We start from the raw sequence: 26,842 nt of genomic DNA, 5'->3' as shown, positions 1-26,842 counted from the left end.
TTTTACTATAAATGTAACCTTCAATAAAGATGTATAAATGGTTGATTAAAATATATTGACCATGCATAAATTTTGATTCGTGCAAGCTAGTCCTTAAATATACTGTGAGATTATTAGAAAACTGATATTCACGATTTGATGCAGTTTGCTGAAATACATAAACTTTGGGCACGTCTCTAGTTCTGCAGCTTTGTTCAGATAACTGGAATCTTCCCAAAAGGATAACAAAAAGTTTTCAGCCTGCCAGGCCAATATACCTCTTTTACATGCAAACTCAGTAAAAATTCTGAGAACAATTTCAGCAGCTACTATGGATTATGCTATTTTACAGAAATGGCCATTAGTGCCTGAACAGATGGAGAACAGGCAGAACTAATTCTGTAATGTGCAAGAATCTGCTGCTTTCCACAGATTTCTGATCCCAGTTAATTACTGGAGTTGAATTTACCCAGTATTCCGTATTTTAAACGATATAAATTACTTTATCATTATTATGTCTGAAGATTTCTGTTCAAGTCCTGCTTTATGCAGCTGATTTAAATACAGATTCAGATCTAAACAACCATGTTCAGCAGATGAGAAACAAAAACAGCATCTGCAGTGCTTTACCTCTTCTCCTGAGTGGGGTTTGGAAATAGAAAGCTGTGGCCTATAATAGATTTGATATGATGTATCATTGATTATTGTTGTCTTATCTTCTATCTGTAGAATTTGTATACCTTGTCGAACCATGGAAGAAATGCAGAACTGACACAACTGTAAGATAATAAAAATCATGATGAGGTCACACAAACCCACAAAAGGTACTGAAATGTAGCAATAGAACTGCTATTTTCTTTTTAACTGTGGAAATGCTGCCTATATTCATGCACTTCATAACTGAAGCCACACCATGTACTTTTGAAGTTGCATCTGTCAGTATTTTTCAAACAAAATTGAGAATGAATTCTTTTTGCAGAAAATTATTACTTTGTATTATCTTGATGAGTTGCACAGTATGTTTTTGGTGATCTAATTCTTTAAATTATATTCCATACATTGTTTATGTTCTCATTATGTTGGACATATATCAACATAATTAGGGAGGAGCTTTCCCACTGCATACATTTGATTGTTTTCATTTTCTACCTGACTTTGGTTTTAAATGATAAAGTTACAAACCATGAAAATTTTCTTCTAACCTTTTGATGACCTGGAAAAGCACCAAGTTTTATTTCAGCTTCAACTAAACCTTCTTCATCCAATGTTACTACTTCCCCATTATCAGCATCCTTCCATTTTGGGGAGGTCACATTATGAACCAGTTTAATTGCCACTGATTTGTGCACAGTATTAGTGTTTGCCCAGTATATTCCAACCTGAAAAGCTTCCTGCAAGTGAAAAATGAGAAATTATTAGTTGTTGACAATTTGAATCACGAGAGTTAAACATAGTCTTCAGTATGCAGTCAATCTAAATCCCTACCTTTCCCCTCTGATTCTTTCTATGTGGTACAAGGGTAGATGAAACCTCCATGCAAATAAGGGACTGATCTTCACAGGGGAATTAAGCACATAGTCTACACTGAGATGTGTTACTAGGCAGACCTTTTGTTTATTAATGAGGAGAAAAAAGATGACAAAATAAACAGGAAGTATCGGATTGTTCAATTGGAATTGACAAGCTGCCGTGTCAATTCTTTTAAGTATTTCAAAATTAAAGAATATGGGAGTTCTAATAAAAAAGAACGTGCATGGCCAAGCTAAGGTATGTAAGAAGATCCATTACATAAAACTCTGAAATCAGGAAGGCAGGCATCCTAAAGAATCTTCCTTGATAGTAGTTCATCCTATGTCATTAAAAAACTTTTCTTGGTAACATAAGAGCTATGAAATAACTTGACATAAAATGCTCTCAAACCAAACATTCCTTCTGGGCTGTCAGGTTTGCTACTGTGGTCAACACACTTCCCAAGTGACAGGCCGGCACAGAAGCCAAAGTCTTTATTTGGCCTTTATAGCAATTTTCTTGGGCTAATACACTGTGGACTTTTTGCCCGAATTGCAAGTAAGGAAAGAAGGCTGCTATAATGGCATGAAGGTCTTCTGCCTACAGTGTCTTACAGACAATTTTTAACTATGCATCTTTAAGACATATTGTTTTTCAAACATTGCTATCAAGTATGGTGTGTCACTCTCTCGGTGACTCAGTCAGCATGGCAAACTCCTATTGTTACTGCTATTCCTCAACACATGACTAACAAACAAACAGACGCAGTGATGAAAGTGGGGATCATCTGGAGTTACAACCATTCTTCAGAATCAGCATATTCAGCAGAACCGTGCCTGTTAATGTGAACGACAAAGTTACCTCAAAGTTGGGAGGTATAATTACTTTCCCACTAGGTACTTGAAGAACAATCTTCTCTCCTTCAAACAGCCAGAGGTCCCACCTGGACTGATTGATAAGCAAAGCCCAGGGCAGGAGTTCTATCAGCAGAGTTTTAACACACGGTTTCCACACTGACAGCTTTACCCGCATCGGGCTATCCCACTGGGAGAGTTGCTCATTGCTGTTCAAAAGCAAATAAACAAAAACATAAAGTCAAAAGAATAATGAATTCAAGATCACAAATGATAAGCTCTTATTTTCAGAAATTTGTCAGGCTTTTCTGGTTTTGAAATAGAAAAACTAATAGAGGACAAGGTCCTCTTACCTTGTCATCCTGGAACTGAGATGATCTAACTACATGTAGGCTATAAAGGCGTATTTTTAACTGCATAAGCTAAACCTAAATTTAGTCAATTAATAAATGTCTTAACAGAATCACCATTATCCTTCAGAACTAACCCTGTGACTTCTGTAGTCATAAAATCACATTTCCTTTTTTCCCTAACAACTGCTTCTACAGCAACTCCCTGTTTCTGTACTGAAACACACAGCAGCTGAATAAACAACAACCTCTAGAGCTGCAGTAAAGAAAGTGCATTCATAAAAAAAAGTCCAGTTTTTTAAATATCCTTACTGATGCAATCTTCTCAGTGTAAACAAGGGCAGCCCATAGGCTGACCTAATTTTTTTCCCACCTGCCACAGATTCTGCAGCTTTCATACAGGAATTATGTAATTACTGAAAATATATTTAATGTTGATGACATATAGTCTTCTTTAATGTGATTTTAGTTTATTTGGAAAGGCAATGCAAGAACCATGAAGAAGGTTAAGCAAGGAATTACCTGTCTGAATCCTTCCTATTATAGGGCCATGCAGGCTGGGGAGGATTAGCAGTGCCATAGAACTCGGACAGTACTTGGCTGACATTGCCACCTGGATGGGATTTAGTTGCTATCTGTTTAATTAGTGAGGTTGAGATTGGGACTGCACATTCTGATGGATCATCTTCTTCCCTGTTGTTGAAAACAGATTCAGTCACTTACACAACAAGATCAAACATTAGCAGCACTAACATTTTCTCTAATGAAGCTTCCCAAATGTACTCTGAGCAGGAACACTCTCAAGGTAATCATGGATGAATCAAGTTACAACGTCTAACAAGTTCCTGTGCAGTTCCTGACATGCATGGATTTGTTATGACAACGTAATGACCTCTGTGTCTGAGACCCTAGAAACTCTTCAGTATTCTTAAAAACATTTCAAGATCATTCAGGAATTTATATTTTAAAACAGAAGTACATGGACTGCTTAACCAAACAAATGCCAGTGTGCTTAGCATAGTTATACCAATTTGATATTTCATTTCAGGCCACATATGCTTGTTCTTTTTATCTCCTCTGCAATTGCCATACTATTGGAAAAAATGCAGCAGAAGTTAAAGTGTAAATTATTCCTTCTTTTCCATACAAATGAACTGTTTCAAGGAAAGCAAGTGTTTTACCTGGCTTGAAATGTCAGGTGGTGCGTAAGATCAGGTTCTATATTTTGCAGCACTTTCTCCTGTCCTTTCCCTGGAATCACTTGTGTTTCATTCAGTCCCAGACTTCTTTTCTCTAAATGTATAATAATTGGGTCTGGAAGATGGCTCCTTACAATGAAAAGAGGGCTGAAAACAATCTACAAAAAGAACAGAATACACCAATTTAAGTCTAATTTTATTTCATTATTACAACTGTTCAAACAAACTATTAATAAATATTTACAGTGGGTCATTCTGCCCTTAATTTATTATATGACATGTGAGGCATAAATGTTTAGATTTCAGAGACATTAAATGTACTTACTAATCGTTGTTGCACATGTGAGTTGGGCTCTAAAGTCAAAATTGTGCACCACACATATGTAATTGAATTCTTCGAAGATGGTACCTGTACGCAGAGAGATCGGCATTACACATTATTTCATGATGATAATGTTCAATATTTATTATATCAAATAGAAGTCTAAATGCAAAGTCCCCAGTTCTCTCAGACATTTTTAATGCTATATTCCATATACCCATTTCTAGTCGTACCTGAATGACAGTGTTGTGTTCTGTATGTTTAGAACTTAGACATACATCTCGGGACCAGTCTTCATCTCCTGTAGATTTCACACTCAGCTCAGTGAGCTCATTGTTTTCTAGGATATACGAAGGCAATTTCTGCTTGGCTGCAAGGCAGTTGATGTGTTCTTTAACAACGGCCTGTCCATCTTGACTAATGTAATGCTGAACCACTTTCAGTTCAATACTTTCAGAGAGGTAACTACAGACTGTCTGTCTGCCACAGATTAGGATCTAAAACACACAAAAAATACAGCACATATATAAACAATTGCGAAAAAAAAAAGGTAAAAATTGAATTAGAGTGTGAAAACCTGTAGAAGAGTAATCTCTCTGCTTTAGGTTTTCCCAAGCACTGCTGAAGGCAGTGAATGGTAAAACATTATTTTTATTGGCCAAATGTACATGCAATTTCATAGAAACCTAGGCAGTAAAATGCTTGAAATATTGTTAAGGTCATATCTGGGCTTCAAAGAAACATGTTAACATATCCACTTTCCTTCCCACTGAATGCAGCAGTACTGCCCATGGCTAACATAATTCTGCTTTGGATTTTAAGAGTTCTGTGACGGTCTCTGATTGCTGAGACCTCTCTGAGCAGTCACAGTGATGTAATTCAGAAGAAAGGTTTCTACTGACACCTCACATTCCCATCACAAGCCAATGATCTAGACCTTTCACAGTATGTCTGCTGTTTTAAAGCTTATAATTTCATTAAATGGCAATAACATATTTCTATATTTAAGTGCATCTACCTAGAAAATGACCAAATTAAACTTGGCGTTGTTGCTGTCCATCATGCATGAATTCTTCGTCATAGAACACACATCTGACTTTTTCTAAGCTATACCAGGGAACATCATTCCACGTGTATCTCTGCTACAGCCATCACCATTTGTTTTTCATTAATGAGGGCACACACCATAGCTACAACCTACCAAATAAAATTTAAGCAGGGCTTTCAGTGACGCCAGGCACGGTTCTTGTCTGATCAGCTGTATTGCTGTTGTGTAACGTAAGGCGCTCTGCCACATCCATGAGTTGAACGTGTTATGTTCACCACATGCTCTGGCTTCTGCCAATGCAGGCAGAGCAACTGCAGTGTTATTACAGATCTCTTTACAAAGATAGTATGTGAAAAGTTATTGCACAGCAGCTCATTTTCAAATGTTAATTTGGTCATTACTTCTTTCTCTTTAAAAAATATGAAGGCCTGAATTACAACCCAGAATGTATTTTAAAACATAAGAACAGTTTCTTTAAAAAAAATAATCTGTTTCTCAAGAGCTTAAAGCATGCAAGAGATTGTGTAATTTAGCACTGTCAGAATTTACAAACCACGCAAAGGGATGTTTACTGGAACATATAAAATATGTGTTGGCAATTGAGCTTTTAAATGCTAAGATCCACACCAAAGTGAAGAAAAGAGTTGTAAAAACTTCCAAAAATGGCCCCAGAAGACTGCTATACTTGTTTTTTTGCAGATCCCAGTAGGAGAGAATAAATAACAAAGTGACTGATTCGTGAATAGGTAACAGTTTAAATTACTCATGTTATTTTTTCCAAACTGAATCAAATCCTTACTTGCTTCTGCACTCCACTGAGCTGCTGAACCTTGATAATAAGGGATGCTGTCCGGCCCTTGTACTGAATGGTACGAATGAAGGTCCCTGTATTGTCCACACTGAATGGTTCAGACCACCGCCAGTTTCCCCAGCCTTCAATACAGATGTGTAACAGCTGAAAAGAAAGAAATTATTACTTCAATACATAACTGGGAAAAAAAAGTGCCTTGCAGTAGGATATGGATTCCCATGACAGAGAAATATTCGTGGTTTTAAAACTAAGCAAAACTAAGCCCACTACTTGTCTGAATGATCCACTCAGTCTGTAATTCTGTGATTTCAGATACAATCAGAAGAAACAACAATACCCTAAAATGGCTCTGAATCCTGCATTTCTATAAATTACCTGATTTAACAGTGTATTCAGGACTGAGGCACACAACTGTTCAGAAAAAAAGGGTAAGTAGAGAGCATAAAACAGGAAATAAGAGATTTTCTTTACTGCCCTTGAAGTTGTTCTAGAAATCCACTCTATTACCGGCGAGGTGATACGGAACACAGGTCCAGGCCAGATTTTTGGCCTCCAGAATAAGACAGAAAATTACAAATACCCTTCCCTTCAAAATAAAGAAGGACTTACATAGCTTGCATATATGTGTGTTAAATGGAGAACATGGCATATTGCTGAGAGATGGGAAACATTTCATTTCTTACTCAAATGTGGTGGTAAGTTCAAGCTTGACTGCATAAGAAGAAATTTAACTGCATAATTATACTCCCTGTGTGATTTATTCCGGAAAAGGAGTGGCTTTTTTCCAGTTTAACTTAAATCACTTCCAGAGCAATATAGTCTTTCATCATCTGAAGAGCCTTTCATCCATTTACCCACCATACGCACTTACCTCTGTCCCATGGAGATTCTTTAAGCCAGAGTAGTGAAAATTGGTACTGTTCCATGTAGGTCAATGAAGTTATATAAATTTACACCAGCTGAAGATCTGGCTATTTAGCTCTGCATAGATCTTTTGTGGCTGTGCAAACTTAAGGATATGAGTTATATATAAGGGATCAAAGCAATAAGGATTCTGGGTAAAATTTATTCTTTGCAGAGGGCCAGCATAGAGCCTAAGCATCACTTAAGTTGTTTAAAACAGTCATACAAAGGACTTGTGGGAATTCTTTCCTGGGGGTTGAATTTCACTCTGATTTTGGACATCTGTCATTAATTAATTTAAGTAATTGAGAACAGGATCAGGCCCAAAGTTTGATTATTTACACTAGCAAAAATTGAAACTTGTAAATAGTGTGTTCTTCCCTGATTTGTTTCCAGAAGAAGAGCACTGGCCATGGGTCTGGCCAGTCGGACTTTGTGAAGGGCTGGATGTTGGGGTTTTTTTCATTGTTTTAAGAAACAACCGCAGCAACAACTTTCAAAGACATTACAACTCAGTAGCCTGTTTGCAATTTGTGGTATCCTCAGCACAAGTTACACACAGAACAATAACATCCATTCAGTGGGTGGCTTTTGAATTTGCAAGAGTGATGACTTTTGTATTCAGATTCAAATGAGTTTTATGCTGGAAGCACAAACGCTAATATGTGCCTGTGTGCAAGGGCAGGCATCTGGATATGCTCATGCGTGGGCACAGCTTTATATTCAAGGTTATGTTGAAGGAAGTTGCACACTAGGACAGTCAAACTCATAAACAAACACCTCACTTTGATTCTTCAGTATTAGTTACAGAAAAGGAAAAAGAAAACAAAAGGAAAAAATCCAACTGCAGTGGCTGGAATCCATTCAGTTTCTTACAGAGGCAGCTGGGAATAAATCTCATCACATATGAAAATTAAGAGAAACAAGAAAACTGTTTACTTTGGAGAGACCAGTAGCTGGAAATGACAGCCAAATAACGAGAAAAGGTACTTAAGTGGTCAGTCTCAGCTAGAAGGCACACAAAATACGGTATGCTCCAAAGACAGATGTCATGTAAATGCTATAATTTACGATCAGTAACTGTATGTAGCTCCAACATTAGGATGTCTCCCACCCTGTATAAACAGCTTTGCTCATGAGCTGAATGTTCCCAAGAAACACACTGTCAGCTTTCCCTGAGAAGTCATTAGCTCCCAAATGCTGCCTTTCTAATTTTCTTTGTAGCACAACGATTAGTCTGCATTTAACTTCACAGTTCAGAAAGAAAAATAAAAAAGAGCTATTATCACATATTGGCAATTTCTTATTTTATAAACATACTATTTGTATACTGGCAAATGCAAAGGAAACAGCCTTTATAATTTATTTTAAAGATATCTAATATATTTGTATTAATGATATAACAGTATAAGAATTGGGTAATGTGTAAGCTTACTTTTGAGCCAAGAAACTGCATTTCATGAAAATGCAAAGGGATCTCTGGATGATTAAGTTATTTAAATGTGAGACTTCTGGAAAATGTGGCTAGAAATAATCAGCAAATGACACTAAGCGATACAGAGATATACGGTACAAAATAAAAATGGAGGTGATTTTAGAGAATTAAGTAATCAGGCGTTAACATTATTTTAACAGAAGATGTCGTAATAGGTGGTGTCAGATACTCAACAAGGCAGAGCTCTAATGTTATAAAACTGACCTAGTACTACAGATTCACAGTAATTGCCATGTAATTCCCTTTCATTTATCAAGCTTTATGCTAATTCTAAGAATTTATTAGACACTGTTTAAAAAAAGTTCAACAAGTATAGCTAGGTATGGGACATAATATTAGGAGAAAAGAGAAGTCATTGCATAAAGGTACAAAAAAATTTCAGTGGACTTCAAAAGCATTCTAACAAATACAGTGAAACGTGGAAATTTGTAGTTGAGAGAGAACTTAAGACTATCTATTGTATATGTGAAGATAGGCACTCATTCATGCAAATATTTGATTTCTGCATTTTCTGTCAGGGAAATATACCAGCAGATAACCCAGAGAGTTTTGTTTTGACTAGACTTAGTTGGAGTTTGGATTTGTAATTCTGAGCCATTATGGATTTCTGTTTTGAGAGAAAAAGAAATTGTTCCAGGGGAGCAGACTAAGATGAAACTGCTCCTACTGGAGAAAATGGCTAGAAAAGCTGTATTTTTTACGACATCTCTTCACAGATTATTTCTATGTGCTCCTCAAAATTTACTTAACTTTTCCACTAGATGTGTGAGTCAAGGATACAATCTGAGTAAATAAACCTGAGTGTCATATGACAAGGCATGAAGACTAAAATGGGGATTAAAAATGAGACTAAGAATGGAGCCTGTTCAGAAAAGGCAGCAATTTCCATCTGTGTAAGTAATCTAAAGCTCAAACCCTCAAAATGCTTAGTGATGCAAATTTGACTTCCACTTCGCTCGTAGACCCACCAAAGTTAACTTGGTTTCACCAAGGTTCTTTACTTAGATTGTATCTGTCTTGTTTTGCTTGTATTGCTCTGAACTCTGAGAGACCGGGAGGAATCAAATCAGGACCTGATTAATGGTGTGAAGGTAGTTCTTATTTTAAAAGATAGAAGATAGTAAAATAAACGCTGTGATAACACAGAAGCATGGAGGAAATGTTGCCCTGGAAATGCGAGCTGAATTCTAAGACTTGAAGCTAAAGCACTTTTTAATTGAAAAATTAAAGGAGAAGCTTGACTGGTATTTTTCTGCTATGTTTTCAGGATACAAGGTGGCTCTTGACTAGGGTTGGGATTTACAACAATAAAACCAACTGGTATTTGGGTAAACAGTGAATGAAATGTTCATTCTGCACATTATCAGCTGCAGTGGCCACCAAAACAGCTTAAATTTCACTTTGGCTTCATTTTCTCGTGGGACCAGTCCTATACTATCAGTCCTTGTAAGACAGAAGGCCAGTACAGAGCATGGGAGAAGGCAGTTTCCATCACCCCCATGCTGGCTGGTAGAAAAAAGGTCACACTTGTCAGATAAACTCTGACCCTGGGGGCTCCTGGAGGTGTTGTGAGCCTCAAATAACCTGCAAAGGAGACCTGAAACTCACAGGTACAAACTCTCTCTACACACTGCAGAAGAGGAGGTTAAGGAACAGTAACCAAATTATGAAGGTTCATGGATAATATCAATCCTTATTTGCTTCAGATATTATCTAGAAAGTCAATGACATGTAATATAGTATAAGCATTGATTTAGAATGCAGGACTCCAAAGAAAAGCAACAGTACTTGAACAGTATAAATTAACTGAAAACTGGTTTTTGCCTGTTGTTTTGTAAATGACATGAGGAGGATTATGTAAAGTACAAGAGATTGTGCAGAGATCCTGTAATATTCTAAACAGTAAACCAGGAAAATATCCTAATAATAACTGACATATAAGCTACAGTTTCTAAGTTTGAACCCACAGAGTACTGCATAGAATTTTACACATTATATAATCCAATATCTGAAAGAATGGCAACATGGAAATAAATAACAATAAATTGTGGTCCTGCTGGAGATGCCACATAAATTAAAATTTGGTTTCACTATTTTTTTGTAGGAGAACAAGAAAGAGGCTCTTAAATAGCAAATTTGCTATTCGCAAAATTACAGTAGCCCTTAAAAATATGTTCATAAAATTCTATCAGAATTTGTGCTTTGCAGGCATACTGTTTAAAATAAGAGAATAAGAACTCTAAATGTGTTCCAGTGAAGGTATTAATAATGTACTAACCAGTACCAGTACTAATATCTAACTAAAGGATTTTTAAGTGCATAATCAGAAGAAAAGTAAGTGATAGAGATATTTTCCCTCAAATTCTATGTAAGTAGCAATAAAGTGGCACAGAGTTATTTCAGGCATATTTACCTACTGTGTTAAGAAACAAATCGATTTTGTTTATAAACTGTAACTTGGTCACATTCTCATTGAAATAACTGCCCAAATCAACAGAGGAACTGATTTTCACCCACTACATCTGCTGCTTCAAGTTAAAGACGGTGAAAAGTGAAAATGGACTGTTACTGTAACACTGTGAGGAAACTGCAGAAAGGTTTGAGAGCTGCTACTTCTAAAAACTTCTCCTATGCGACATTATGTTTTTCATAGAAAACAAAAGAATGAACTTAAATCCATCACTCTTTGCTTCTTCAGAAGACTCTGCTGAAGTTTGTGCGGGGAAAACAACTAGTAATAACTAGCATGTTATAGACAATTAGTGCTGTCTATTCACAAGCAATCAATCTGCAGAATACAGTCAGGGGACTCTCACATGAATAGCTGGTTTTTACATTTGCTGTGATCCCTAGTGGGACCCTCCAACTGCCTACTGTCTTGCAAGACAGAATTCCTTAACTCTGAGTAAATTGCTAGGAAGATCTGATCTCTTCTAACTTCAGAGTTTCACCCTATGTATCATATGCTCCAGTTCTTCTCCTAAAAAACACAGCTGTGTTGGAGACAAACATGACTTTTGACATAACTGGGGCCCATCCCACAAAGAAATGTGAAGATCAAGATAAGGAGTGCAGACTCGATCCAATAATGACGTAGGAGCCAGTGTTGTCAGTACAGCACAGGAGTGATGTAGCTTGTCTTCCTTTTTAATGACATCTAACAGACCTCTATCTTTCATTAAAATCTGCAAAAGGAACTCACGAAGTCTGGCAGCTTTAGCTAGAGTTGCTTAAAGCCTCAAATGCCATCAGGTTTGGACCTACCTCAACTCTGAAAGGAACTATACAGTTGGGGGTGTCTTATCCCTAAGGAAGGTCAAAACCTCATGAAATCTGAGGAAAATGTGGGGGGATGGAGAGGAATAGAAGAGTGAGCATTGGACCTCAGACTTATTACTGAAATATTAGCCAAACTAGCGAGACCTGCAGTATTCAGAATGAAAGTTAAAAGGGAAAGGTTAGGTTCCTGAAATGTAGAGGATCTGGGCAGGAAAAAAAACAGAGGAAGCAAGAAGCTTTAAGTTAAGCAAAACAGCTGGACGGACACCATCAAGAGCTGAAAAATCCAAATCTTTGGTGTGATCTCGCTGTTTTTGTAACATGAAAAAGTTGAACAATTTTTAATTATAGACTGTAGTAGCTTCATTAATATTAAAATTAATTCTAAATGTAAATAAAACATTATATAACTATCTTCTAATATAAAAAATAACTTATTTTAGGTATATATATTTGTGTTAAATAGTTTAAATGGGCAATTACTGCATCTCTATGTTTAATTAGCAAAAGAAAAATGGACAATTTTATTGATGTGAATGTAAAAGAAACACAATCCTTTTAAAACTATTTATTTTCATTTAACTGAACTGCCTTGCCATACTAAAAAAACATTTTGCAGAGGTTAAATAAAGTATTTCATGGCAACCACTGCTTCTTAGTGCCTGTGTAACAAGAAACATGAGCCAGCCGAAGTTGTGCAAGTTGGTTTTCTTTCCCAGTAAGAGAATGTGGTATCTAAGACCTTGTCCTAACTCATTTTATCCCCAAGAGTAAGTCAAGTAAGTCAAGTATGAACTAATGCCTGGAGGGAAGTCCCTGACTCCAGAAGTATGGATTATTTCACATTTATCTTACAATCGGCTCTCAGAGTTCTTAAAATTCACTAACTTGGCAAGTCAGGAATTATCATGAGAAATGAAATAATTTCATAACTATGAAGTCATCTAGCATTCCATGAATATGACACTGGGAGGGTTTGTCCATGCTTGGGCATTATTCTGACCTTTGGATAATAAGCTGTTAGATAGTTTTGCATGGAAACAATTAGAAAAGTGCCACAGCATAACAGGGACAACCTGATGTCTTGATTATTTTCATTTCAAGGATTTGTATTAATCACTGAAAAAATGTACATGACAACATTTGTAATAATATTTAAACAAACTTGTTTTGTATGATTTGAAACAAAAAAGGATTGTACTGTTCAGATGAGCTGCCATTCTGAAGCACGTTATTTTTACAATGATTTGTATTTGGCATTAACCAAATGAATAAGCCTATAGGGGAATGCCAAGGTTCTCTGACCTTTGTGAAGAAAATTTGGTTCCATCTCAACAGTGTGTAGAAAGCCTGTGCTTCCATATATTTTCAGTGAAATTACCTCAGCTATTTTTTAGTCCCTAATTTTACCAGCAAGAGAAGACTGTTGAAAAATGTTAAGAGAGCAGAAATCATCTTGAAATTATTCCAAGGGTTGGGACAAGGGAGGTATAACCCCCCTACTAGAAGAGCCTGCTGGCCAGCAATATGGTTGAGTCAGAAGTGAGCTTCTGGGACTTGGGAATCCATCATGACACTCCTGACTGTTTATCAGCCCAGTTCTTCAGTGAATCTAAATCTGATCAGAGCAAAACAGCATGGGGAAACCCTTTGACATCACCAACTCTCAGCTGAAGAATGAATATCTGAAAAATGAATCTGAAGTTCCTACTGTCACCTCACCCACTCCCTTATGTGTGATTTGGTTTTCTGATGGATTCACAACTAAGTAATTTTATATAATAATATGGATGCAACAATGGATATAACAAATTTTTAGGAATAAAGCCTTACTTGGTTGTGGGTTTATTTACAATTGCTTTAAATATTTCCTTCTTCTTCCACGTGTTTATGAAAAGGTTTAAATGTTTTTTGGGTGGTTGCTACAAAAACAAATGGTAATTGGTTATGAAATATATGCCATGTTTAGCTAGCTTTCTTTCTCCCTCACACAACTGAAGGGAATTACATCTATCATAACCCAAGTGTCACTTGACAAGTGGGGATCCTGTCTCACACTGACACATGCCCAATTGCGCAGAGCACAGTCACCCATTTGGTTTGCTCGCCTGTGGGCTGGGACATCACAGGCCTTTTGCTCATATGAGAAAACATATGTCTTTTTTGAAAACATGAAAAGGGATGTACAGTACTCCAGAGTCTCTACGTCTCCAAAGGCCTCCCTCTGTGCACACACTGTTTATAACAGCTCCTCTGTCGCTGGGGTAAGACAGCCCTTTATTAGTCTGGTTTCCTCTTAACTTATGTCTTGACTTCAGTGTCAACTACAACTGTTTACTCTGGCTGAATTTTCTCTGCACAGATGACCACATTCATGTAAAATTCAGTAGTTTTGCACATTTACCAGCTGACATATGAATGAAAAGCACAGTAAATTTGCCATATCTGCTTCCCAATGTAAGTTGAAACTTGCCAGTGGTGAAAATGGGCACAGCTTCTGTTTAGAATTATAATACCTTCTTTCTCACATGCTAATACTGGTATCTTCTAGGGCTCTAGAGGACTGAGGAACCCTGTTCACTACACATCTTCTAGGACCTGCAAAAATTTTAGTAACCCTTCAGAGCAGGAGTACAGCTCAACAAGCAGAGTGGCACAGGTACCTAGTCTCCCACTCAGCAGGAGTTGGGTATATATTAAGAAAAGAGAAGAAATAGGTTTGCTGTCTCATTAACATTTTCCTTTTCAAAAATTTAAATTCCTATCTTGTTTTGAATTAAGATGAAAAGTCCATTTCTCACCACCATCCAAGTGTTGGTTTCCTCTCCCAAGTAACAAGTGATAGGACAAGAGGAAATGGCTTCAAGTTGTGACAGGGAGGTTTAGATTGGATATTAGGAAAAATTCACAGTAAGGGTTGTCAAGCAATGGAACAGGTTGGACAGGGAACTGGTCAAGTCACCACCCCTGAAAGTATTTAAAAGATGTGTGGATGTGGCACTTAGGGAGATGGTTTAGCAGTGGACTTGGCAGTGCTGAGCTGGACTCAATGATTTTAAAGGTCTTTTCAATTTATTTGATTCTATGGTTTCATTGAAATACTTCCTGCTGATAGTTTAAAAATATTTTATTTCAGTTTCAGTGTTTATTCTTCAAATAAAATCAAAGCAACAGAACCTGAGTTATTTGAGCTATATAAGTGGGGTGTTTCTCACAACTTCAAATCTTTTCTAATGCGAGCACATGCTAATTTGAGCGCTTTGTCCAGTTTGACCCTGTTCTGCAAACAATTTCAGTGAACAGATGCTTCTGGCAAAAACAATTCATTAAAAAAATTCCCCAAACCTCTAATGTACATCTCAGAAAACAGACACTGATCACTTAGTTATAAAAACCTGGCAAGCTGTCTTTCTCTTTTTTTCAGAAGCTTCAGTTTCCACAAGCGCTCGGTTTTACAAAAAGCGGTCATGCACATCCAGTTCCACCCTTGAGTAACTTCTAAACACTTCTGGCTTTCCTCACTCTATGTTTACCTTTTCTCTCTGTTGCAGCCCCAGCATGTGACTCCTGAAGAAACTGGAGCTTGAGAGATAGTCAAGGCAACAGAGAAAACCAAAGAATCAGCATGTAAAGCCAAGAGTCAGCTTTAGCAAATGCTGCACTGGGAGGACTGTTTCTGACATACCTGCGGGGACTTGTGCGAGCGCCAGCTGTACTGGTGACTGTGGAGACTGGCCAGCAAAATATTTTCATCAGTATCCACCTGGCCAAACCGCAGTGTCTCTTGTGTGTCATTACACATCACGAAATGGCTGAAGACTAACTCCTCTGCCTCAGGGCATTGGTTCTGGAAGGAAAGGGATATGAAAGCCAGTAAGAATCAGTAAGAATTTGGCAGCTGCCTGCCCAGTGGCGACTGTTACAACACAGAAATGCAAGATCTCTCCAATTAGTTTTGGTCTCATAGCACTCTACTCTCTGCAAAATATAGTGTTTAGGTTGACAAAATATATTCTAAGACTTATCATATTTTACTTTATGTTTCTGTACAGCAAATCTTAGATTTAAAACTACAATAAAGACTAAACTTCCTAATTTGGGTAAAAAACTTCAACGAAATTCAATTCTGTGGGAATTACATGTCACACAGGGCAGACAGGGCACTACAAACTGAGCAGGGAGGCATGAAGAGCTTTTGCCATGCTTGACAACTGATCTCTAAGGCCAACAGGTTGCATTTCCTTTTCCCCAGCTGCTGCTTCTACTTTGAAATGTTGCTGTGGGTCAGCAGAAGAAGACTCTCCCTTTCTTGATACCACAACACTTGAAAAGTCAACTAAAGAAAAAGCAGGAGACATGGGGAGTGTATTTTCATAGGTCAATGAGGCTAGTCTGAAAATGCACCATGCAATTTAAAAGGAAAAAAAAAATTATCAAGAGTTTTAAAAGTATTTCAGATTTTACAATATTATTTCTCCAGCCTGCAGCATTCTTCCATCCCCTGTTTCTGCTTTTCATCTGGCTGCTTGTCACTCTGTTGACACAGTGAGACTATATGATAGTCATAAAAATTACCAGAGCTACAGCTCCTGAAGGCACGAACTATAATCCCCTATATGGGAGAGGTCAAAGTGTGACTGATAATTTGGTTTGGAGATCATCTCTCATATACTTCTGCCCTAGTCACTACTGGGCTGGCACCTTCCACTATCTAGCAACCATAACAATGACTCAAAGAAAGTAACATTTGGATAGTCTTCATGCAATTTAATGAGTATAACACTCATTAAATTCCTGCACACAGACAGGAATTCATCTTCTTGTGGGTTTTTTTACCTCTTTTTGACCCATCTTTCCTAGTACACACTTTTGACAACATTTTACTGTTGGTTGGTTTCCTTCTTCATAACATAGCCCAGCTGGTCTCTTCTCATCCTTTCTTCCCATGACGTTTTCTCTAACTTATGGAACCTCCATGGTTTCTGAGAGCTGTTTCCCCTCCTTGCTCTCTCAGTGGACCTTTTAAATGGACCAACAAAGCTAGCACCTTCCCTGTCTCTAATCATACGAGTCTCTTAGTTCTTTGATAACAATGTGCCTGGATGCCTGCAGAAACTCAGAGATCAAACAAGAGGGAGAGAAATCTTTCCTCACAGATCCCTATGGATCCTCAGTTATTCATGAAAAACTGTCTGGTACACTACTTGTAGCCCATTGCTGGTGATGCACATGGAAGAGTTTTTCTGAAAAGTGAAGTGTGCAAGGTATGTCCAATTGAGCATCTTTGAATGCATGTCCACTATTGTTATCAACTTCAGAACGATCAAAGATGAATCACAGAGTGGTTGGGGCTGGAAGGCACCCCTGGACATCACCTACTCCAACCCCTCTGCTGAAGCAGGTTCACCTAGAGCAGGTTGCACAGGATTGCACACAGACAGTTTTCGAATATCTCCAAAGGAGACTCCACAGCTTTTCCAGACAACCTGTGCTCTGTCACCCTCACAGAAAAGATGTTTTTCATGATGTTCAGATGGAACACCCTGTCTTTGAGTTTGTGCCCCTTGCCCTTTGTCCTTAATTAAGGCAGGTTGCAATTCCCTTCGTAAAGGAATATCAGAATGATTGGCTGGGAGTGTTTGTGCAAAAACTATTCACCCAAGGAGTATTTAAGCATTAGAATATTTAGATTAAAGGTTTCTTCCCAAATTTCATTAATTGTTCTGCATAAGATCAGGTATCTTCTGTGAAACAAGAGTTAGGTAAGCACAACTAAAACTGCACTTCTTCTAAGCATCAAAATTCATTACAGAGAAATATGTCTGTATGACATTCAGTAGCAGATCTGAGTGTACTAAAGGCTGACATTTACAGTGCCACTTCAGAGTGCAGAGTTTATTTTGGCATTTTATAGTGGAGGATCTATGACTTTTTACTGTCAAGCTGCCATACCCACATACCCATAAGTCTACCACAAATATATATATTTTCCCGTAACAGCTTTGCAAAATGTTCTTTCTAAAAGGGAGGATTTACTATCCACAGAGCTAAGTATGTTGCTATAGTCAAACCTAGATCTAACCCCAGGGGAATGTAAGAAAAGGTTTTTTTACTCCAATACATTTTCTTGCTGATTACGCAGAGACTGGAAGAACAACACCAGAAGGTGACGAACTTCCTTCTTTTTACCTTACTAACTAACTTAGTTTCAAGTAAGTAAACACAAACTGTAGGTTCTTGCATTATCCAGAGGGAAAAGAGAGTCCAGCAAGTTTTTGGCATGAATAGAGCTCCTAAATTGTGCTGGAAGAATGTTATCCCATCAGGAATTATTAATAGACTTCGACACATTTTGCTGCTGATGAATGATTGTCATTACTCACTAGTCTTAAATGCTAGGTTTGCTACTAGAATCCAAAGCTTTTAACAGCAACACTTCGGAAAGTTAAATGAAAGAGGTATTTTATAATAATTCCAAAGTTTTAACCCAGGAAATACCAAGTTTTGCATAATAAGGCATTGGTCCATGCTGCCAGGCTTAAGAGAAAGCTACAGATGCCTCAGGTCTTGGTAATAAGAGATGACTAAAGGAACGTCAAGGAAGCTTGGGGATGCTTTAGCTCAGTATGGCAACTATTCACTGCAGAGGCAGGGTTCTAGGGAACTTTATTCTCCTTGCAGTAAAGACAGCAGATTTTTCCCAGATAGAATAGAACCCATGCTTCTTGATCCCTGAGGATCTGCAGCAAGTTCTTGTACCCATCACAGGGAGATGGATTTCCACATTGCTACTGAAGTCTCACAGTAGAAGCTTCTATGGGGTAAGCAGAAAGGGAGAAAATAAAAAGTCACCAAAAAGATGCAGTGAGGAAATCTTGATTGATAAAAGAGAGTCTAGAGAAAACAGGCATAAAAAACCCAAATAGAACTGGGCCATTTGTGTGGCAATGATGCTGAAGGGCTGAATGATGACTCCAGGAGCAGAAAACACCTAAGTATGGATTAAGAAAAGAATTCCCTCTCTGAATAAAAACAGCAAATCAAAAGAATCAGCAAAAGATCAACAGCCTGAATCAGATACAGACTAGGGTCAGTTCCTGGGGGACGATTTCTTGCCACTCTTTAGATCATTCTTCAGCTGTTCTTTTCTCTCAGAGAAGCCTGGAAAGTGTCTCTCTTTTATTGGACTTCCAAATATTTTGTGAATTCTGTTTAGAGAGGGGGGAAAACATCCTACATAATACTAGTCACCAGACTTTCCCTAGTCATTCAGATCTTTCTGCTCATGTCTCAGCTCATAGCTATTTCAAAGCATTTCTGGATCTGGGGAAAAAAAAAAATCATAAAAGCCTAGGCCTCTTTATATGCACAAAGTTATTTTCTTTGAGCTTCACAAGCTACCTAAGACTTCTGCAAGCTGTTTCTCTCCCTCTCATGTACATACACACACTCTCACCTAGTAATGTTTTTTGGACAGAAAATCTTTAGCAATTTCTTATCTCCCTTGAAGTTCCTCTAAGAGAAAAGAAAATTTTCCATAGGATTCTTTAAACTTCATTCTCACAGCGATGTCCTGACATTATCAGCTACAAACTTTCTGTATCCTTTTCCTTTGTTCTTTGTGCTTATGGTAGAAAGATGGGGAAACTACTATGATCACAAGACGTCATTTCGACTGATCCTAGCTCATTAAGAAAACTTACGCAACTGCCAACAGAAAGGTTAAGCACCATGCAGACCTTGAGGAAAAGAAGTTCTAGTGGTTTAAAACAGGTTTAAAACAGGAGTTTTTGTAATTTCCGAGGAGTTCAGGAAAACATTTGCAACACGAAACCACAAAGGAAAAGCTTTTTCCCAGGAATAACATTCAGTACCATACCTGGGGAGCTGCTTTCTCAGTTGACCCTCTGTCTCTAGATATCATAAAGTGCTAATGCTGTAAAACAATTTGTGAAGGCTTAAATGCCCAAATAAAGGAAAAAATCACCACATCCTTCACTCCACTTATATTCACAGGAGACATGCATTTTCTATCTCACTTGATAGTCTATGTGTTATTACTAAATAATAAAACTAAATTAATAACAACCTTGAAGTTCCCTGCCCCGTTCTTGAATTATGAAACCCATTACTCTAGCTTTGCATTTAGATGTTCATTAGCCAGTTACTGTTTGTATTTAAATAGAGATTTCAGATCAGACAATGAAATATGTCAAAAGGGGAAACTGTTTTCTAAAAGTGCTAATCCTCTCAGATTTTCAGCATGTGACTTAGAAGTATAAAGCAAGTTGTATGCCTTGTGTTTTTTAGGTTCAATCTACTTTCAAGATGTTCACCATTACTTAAACAAAAAAAACCCCACCGAACTCCCTCAAAAAAAAGGAAAAAATAAAATTAAAAAAAAATCAGTCTATATTTAGGAAACAAAGACACTGACAGAGGCTTCTGGTAATCCTGAACTCCTGACCTAAAGGTTCAGGGCCAAATTGTTTCATGCTTCATCTGTCTGTCTACTGACTACGACATCACTTGTTTCAGATATTAACCCCGTAAAAAGTATGTGGAGAATTCAAATAACCTTTTCTGGTTATTAAATTAATGCTTCTAGTTGCAGCATTTATATTGCATTTTGTGTGAACAGCAAACAACAAACAATGCCTATTATTGTGAAATTTATTCCCTCCCCATGCAGTGCATGCCAACCTCCCAATCTAGAGGTAAAGTCACATAAAAACCATCTTGGCAACAATTAATTTAATAATCCATTTTGAACCCACTTGTGTGTTAACTGTTCCCTAATTTCAAAGCAATGCAAGTTTTTAATCTCAAATACTCAGGGCTAGATACCCACCACATCAGAACATGGTGGCAAGAACCCTTGACATGAGAGGAAACGAGAAAATTACAGCAACAATTACAGAAGTATATCCTCCTGTGGCTCATGTTAACATTGCCAAATCCATGTATAAATCAGTACCAACTATTCATAGAATGTACCTGTCAGCAATATACTATGCGACATATGGCTCTACTTAATCAAATATACAATTCCATTTTTTTCAACTCAGAATATTCCTTCAAGGCAAAGAATAGTCAGTCAGTCACTCACACTGTGATGTGGTTTAAAACATTTAAATATTTATGCACCATATTTTATTTATATGTATAGCTATGTCTGAGAGATCTTTTTTTTCCCATCCTAAGAGGAAACTGACCTTTCTGAAGGCCATTTTGCAGTAGTTGCCACACATGTCTTAGATGAGAGAGTAGTATTAAGTCAGAAATATTTTGGGCTTAAACAGCCTATCAAGGACTCTCTTATACTTTCTATGTTTGTTTTTTATTAAAAGTATTGTTCAAAATATGACAAAAACCAGAAATTGGAGCTACAAAGATTTTTGTTCACATTGATATTTGAGCCAGTTGTAAAGATTTAAATCACACTAGATCTTGTTTTATGAATGTCCTTTTGCAACAAGAAAACCATGGAATGCCCTTAAAAAAGAATTTTTTGATATAAAACAGATGTTTTATCCTTTTTGGGGGCTTTGTTATTGTAGTGCCATGATAGGTAATTAATTCCCAGGCTCCACATAGGTCTTCAGGCAGATGAAGAGAATGATTTGATTTCAAGGCTGTAGTAGAGTAAGGGAATTACAGGCCTTTGAGGGGTCATTGCAGAAGCAAGGTTCCTTATACTGGGACTGGCTTCAGCCATTAATGCTGCTTGCAGAGAATGTAATGTGAAACTAGTGCTGAACTTCAATAAGGATGGAAGTAGTAGCTGGAAACAATATGCTCTGGTGCTCAGACTTAGCTGTGCTTACATATCGTGTCTCACTCACCTTTTCATAAATTAATGGAATATTATGCATTTCAAGACCAAGATTTTGATTATTCTGATATAAATTCACGTAGTTTCACTGAAGTTTAAGCAGTTTTGGCTACATTTACCTTTACAGATAGCAAACACTGTCTCCTAATTTTAATTGCTATCACAGAATTAATGTTTATTAGCAAAAACCACTTTCAGTATACGGTACAGCTTTTACATCTTGGAATATTTTTAATGAATGCAGTTGTTATTCTAATTTGCTATTAAATTAATCACAATAGCTACATTCTCACTATTGCATTTGCATACCTGCTGCCAAGCTTGAATTGCTGTATTTAATGAATGAACTGCATATTGGCCAAAGTTGATGAAAATGGGGTCAACCATCACTGTGCAGTCCAATAGCCTTCTTGTTGTGCTGCTGGAAATAGCAATCTGTCCCCAGATTTTTAAAGGTTTCACAACACTCTGCAGAGTCACATTTCGACACTCCAAAAGTTTACAGTCGGCTTGAGTTGAAAACTGGATCTCCTGGAACACTGATTCATCATTCCACTGACGAAGATATACATGAGGCTCATCAAAGGAAACTATCATGTATTCTAGTTCAGATGGCATGTTCTTATCAGATAAAAATGGCTGAAGAAACTTTGGTGGTGCTGAAAAGTGAAAGAAAAAACAAGACTGGAACATCACAATCACCACATTCTGTATGTTTTTGTAAATTGTGTGTTAACTGCCTGTACATAAGATAAAACAAATAAAATTCATTAAAGAGTTGACATTTCTGAAATCCGAAATGAATGCTGTTCACACTGTTTGTTAGATGTAAAATAGAATTGTAATTAATAACAGCTGCAAACAAAAAGTATCTGCAAACCAAAATCTTTTCATGGTAAATAGACCAGCCACCAAACTGCTTTATCTACACACTGCTCAATACTTCAGATTGCTGCCTATTTGGAGCAAAGACCATATTTCTGTGAGAATTTTGGTTGTAGTAGATGTCTATGATATTCCACACACAGCACATTACGAACACAATAACAATTAGCATTATACTATTTGCTGACATGTGACAGTGCAGGCTAACAGGCTCCACAATGGAAGTTGTCTTTGATGCAATTATGGACAGTTCAAGATCACAAACCCACTGAGATGCGACATATTACCCCATAACACCAGAAATGAAACAAAACAGTATCCTGAGACTAAAGTATGAGAAATACATCATAAAAAAGATTTTATTGCCTTCACTGAAGTCTCAGGCCTGCAATATGCTGCGCACTGAGGCAGCAGACACTGCAAGGCATGTATACCACTTGTGTAACATGAAGCATGCGAATATTTCCACTGATGTTATTATTTACATTGCTGGAACTTCTCACATGCTGAAAATTAGCATATGCTCTAGTGCTCTACAGATTTGGAACCAAAACACTCATCTCTATCCAGGATCAAGCCCTATTATTCTACAAAAGTGTAATAGATACAGTAAGTTTTGTGCTCCCTTGGTGTATAACAGCACAAAGGAGCCCCAAAACTTAAGGCCTTTAGATGCTATAACAACAGCAACAACAGCATAAACTCAGTCGCTGTTAAAAAACGAAACAGCTGGGTTTGATTTTAATCTGATTTTTGCCTTTTCCAGTATATGTACTTTTAAAGACTGAGCATCTGGAATTGGAGTGCAATAGTGAGGAAAATTATGTACTGATAAAAGTAGCTGATAGACAAGAAATTATTTGCTAGTCATTGAATGTCATTTTTGGTATGATTTCATAATGAATGTATTATAATACTTGCAGAAACACAAAAACTACTCACAAAGAAAGCTGTCCCTGTCAAAACCATCCAAGAAGTTTGCCCATCTTCCACAGAAAGCATTCCTGGCATTTGAAAATCAGACAATAATCTAAAGATCTCTTGGAATGTATTTGCCATTAATGCAATGACAGAGAGCACTGAACCAAACCATATGTAGCTCCAAAAGTGATCATAACTGAAACAACAGTTAAATCTGTAGTTCTCAGAACTCTTCCAAGGAATTCTTACTAAGGGGGTTGCAAAATCTTCAAATATTTTAGCAGTACTGTTAATATGCTGGAAAATGTAAAAGATCAAATTCATTCACTAAGATGGCTCAAAAGTGAAGTGGCACCTGCTGTCACTAATCAGACTATGGCAAACAGACGGCTTCTACGGTTACCCATTCCGGAGGCAGGAAGGGGGCTGATCAGCCTCACTGCCTACCGTATGTACTTTCTCAGTGCACAGAAGTCATCAGTTTTACCCTGGAGCCTGTACCACTGGTGGCTGTTTGTGATAGTTTATTTCAAGAATGTCTGTTTGAATGAGGAAATGAGGACTGCAGACAGCAAAAGAGTGGTTAAGCAGCACGTATGAACTACATGCTTTTACTATGCTACACAAAGGAGTACATACCTGTGCCAAGTTGATCAAGATGATGGCATAGGTGGACTTCCAAACAGGTAAACTGGATCATCACACTTAGTGATGGCACAAACCAAGGAGTAAAACAGGAGTCAACCCTGGTACAGGCTGCTAATGCCGTGGGGGTTACAAGCTGATCACATGCACTTTGGGAGCCAGATTCACTTTCCGAGCTGCAGAAGGTAGATAACAAAGTAGTACTTTCAGGACTTCCAGGATTTTACCACTTTACAGTAGGACTTGATCATGTTCCATGCTCATTTTCTGACACAGACAATGTCATTGGTTTATTTTAACTGCTAATGTCAGCGTCTGTACTTTTTCCAAAGCAGAACAGAACAGACAAGATTGCAATCCAACCACGCTTTTATCACACTACACTTTCAATTTACAAACATTTGAGTCACAACAACAATGCATATTTAGAGAAAATAAAACCCTTATACATCAGGTATTTTTAATTGTTGAAATAGCTAAACAGCTGCTTTATCATTCCTTAAGCTATATGAATGAGCTGCAAGTTAATCTGGTCAAGAGAATGATTTTTTATAAATTTATAAAACTACTTCTATACTTCTATGTCCCTGTAAGCTTTATTTCCTTTGTTCTTCTCACTCTACAATCATAATTTAAAAAGAATCTCTAAGTGTTATAAGCTCAGCCTGGAGCCCTTTACTAGCATCTATTACAACATATTAACTACACATTTATAATGCCATGCCACTGATTTTTTTTCATAGCTGTGCTCCTGACACCATGAATTTCCAAGAATTATCTTTCAGCCTTTTGAGAGAAACTAACACTACATCAGAATTCTATAGGTTGCTAAGACACCACTGAAGTACAAATAAACTTTCTAATTTAAGCTAAATCTATCCTTAATGTTCCTTATTCTCACTACTTTCGAAGTTTGGTACTAAAGAGTTGTAGTTTAAAAGTTTAGACTTGATTCAAGAGAATTATGTCCATGTCCTCAGTCAAATACTGTCTTTACTTTTCAAATAAAATTAAATGAAGGATAAACTAAGGTCAACTTAATATTTCTGTCAGAAAGTCATTAGCTTTTATAAAGCACCACAAATACATTTTCATTGACATTTTCAAGATATTTTAAATTCAAACAGAAGTTTAAATTTGACAATTGGTTTTTAAAACAAAACATCTTATGCTTTCAGGACCAAATTTTTCATCATGCAATGTGTTTTCCCTCAAAATTATGCACAAATATAGTAGGTACTAAAAATGTTCAGCTATGAGTGAATGGAGTTCCACGGATAGGTAAATTTATCAGTATTTTTTTGTGGTACAGTAACTATCTAGCACAGTATTTATTTATAGAGTTTAAATCCAACTTTAGATTTGTGGCCATAAAATACTTATACAGCAGTAAAACCTAACTAAAATTAGCCAATTATCAAAGAATCATGACAAGAATGGACTAGGTTGGTAAAGGATGAAACATAAATTACTTAATTGAAATTTTAGCTGCTTTCCTGTGCTTCTTTACTTCTTCAAATTGTCAATTTACATTCAAAAAATGGTGTTATAGGCCTTTTGAGATAGGTATCTTTGGAAATAAAATTATTCTTTGTGTTCACATGATTAAATATTTATGGGACTGGACCACAGTCAGAGAAGTGGGATGCTTTTCTATGTTTTGCCATGGATATTTCTTAGATTGTTGGAACAAAGCATGGAAGCAAATCTGAAAGGACTAAAATTCATATGCTGATTTAGACAACTAAGTACTGGTTAATTCTCTCAGAATAATGATTAATATTTAAAGGTTTTTAGCTCATTGCATTTTGATTAGAAACAGAAGTTCAGGAAAATATAAAATGAAAATGGAAAAATGGTAGACGGGTGCAGACAAATGCTAACCAAACTGTGAGGAACTTTAAAAAAAAGTAATTGCACTTTCACATTCTGAATTAAGACTTAATTTGCATGAACAGCTGTAACACTAATGGTTGTAAAAAGGAAGGACATTTATTTCTGAAATTTGAGGTTTATTCTGAAAAAATATATATCTTTTCCTCAGAAACCTATTCCTTCAGTCACCTATCAGTGACTCAGCATTTTTATTTCTTTTAATATGCTTCGGAGATGCATATTTTCATAGAATAAAAAAAAAAACAATCCCATCCAATTTTGCATTTAGTCAAATTTTATGTACCTGCATTTTATTTATTGAGCATTTTACTGTGGTGGGATCTTTGTAATTTCTCAGTCATAACCACAATAATCACACAGCAACATGACGTGCTTGATGTAGAGGGAAATGTGGCAGGAACTTCACACTAGGGAGATAATGTAAAGTATTTAGTCATATTTTGCACTAGTTTTGCTGCCCCACAAGCAGCAGACCAAGTGGAGATAATATTCTGGAATTTAAAGTGTTGGGAACAAAAAGATTCAAAGCTGCTTTTTGTTTCCTCATGGAGAGTCATCTTAGAAACCAAAAAGGCTCACAAATGAAACAATTCCTACAAAATTCAGAGTCCAGCCACATGCTTAAAAACCTAACCAGAGAGAAACAGCAAATGAGTGGGACAATGTTGCTCCATGGGACAGAATTGGCCTCTCACCCTGTCTCCTGCTAGGGAGGGACAAGCGCCAGCAGTGACAGATTGAGAGGAGCAGGACAATGCTTGCTAAACCACTGTTTAGAAGGAAAAGGCACTCTAAAGAGAGAAAACAACTTTCTAGAAAGCATTTGAAAAGAAACGCAATGAGGATTCATTCATCACTCTTTTCCCATCTACTCAGATTTCGTTGAAGTGTAATTGTTATATCTGTGAGGA

At 37.0% G+C, this 26,842-nt stretch overlaps 1 protein-coding gene across 4 annotated transcripts in view; it reads right to left on the bottom strand.

The window, feature by feature from the left end:
* Positions 1-26,842, bottom strand: part of VPS13B (vacuolar protein sorting 13 homolog B) — a 426,536-nt gene that overhangs the window by 31,063 nt on the left and 368,631 nt on the right. For all 4 annotated transcript variants that reach the window (XM_027657093.1, XM_027657096.1, XM_027657095.1 and 1 more), the window contains 11 exons: positions 24,030-24,211; positions 21,894-22,243; positions 15,435-15,596; positions 6,061-6,216; positions 4,447-4,710; positions 4,217-4,300; positions 3,874-4,049; positions 3,215-3,385; positions 2,350-2,551; positions 1,182-1,370; positions 610-756 (listed from right to left, as the gene is read on the bottom strand). In XM_027657093.1, coding sequence (XP_027512894.1) covers positions 610-756; positions 1,182-1,370; positions 2,350-2,551; positions 3,215-3,385; positions 3,874-4,049; positions 4,217-4,300; positions 4,447-4,710; positions 6,061-6,216; positions 15,435-15,596; positions 21,894-22,243; positions 24,030-24,211 — 2,083 coding nt within the window. The remainder of the gene's footprint in view (positions 1-609; positions 757-1,181; positions 1,371-2,349; positions 2,552-3,214; positions 3,386-3,873; positions 4,050-4,216; positions 4,301-4,446; positions 4,711-6,060; positions 6,217-15,434; positions 15,597-21,893; positions 22,244-24,029; positions 24,212-26,842) is intronic.

This window comes from Corapipo altera, unplaced genomic scaffold (genome assembly GCF_003945725.1).
Source record: "Corapipo altera isolate COAL_440 unplaced genomic scaffold, ASM394572v1 52b, whole genome shotgun sequence".
Classification (NCBI taxonomy): Eukaryota; Metazoa; Chordata; class Aves; order Passeriformes; family Pipridae; genus Corapipo; species Corapipo altera.
Note: the sequence above shows the minus strand (reverse complement) of the source record. Positions and strands in the feature narration are given on the sequence as shown.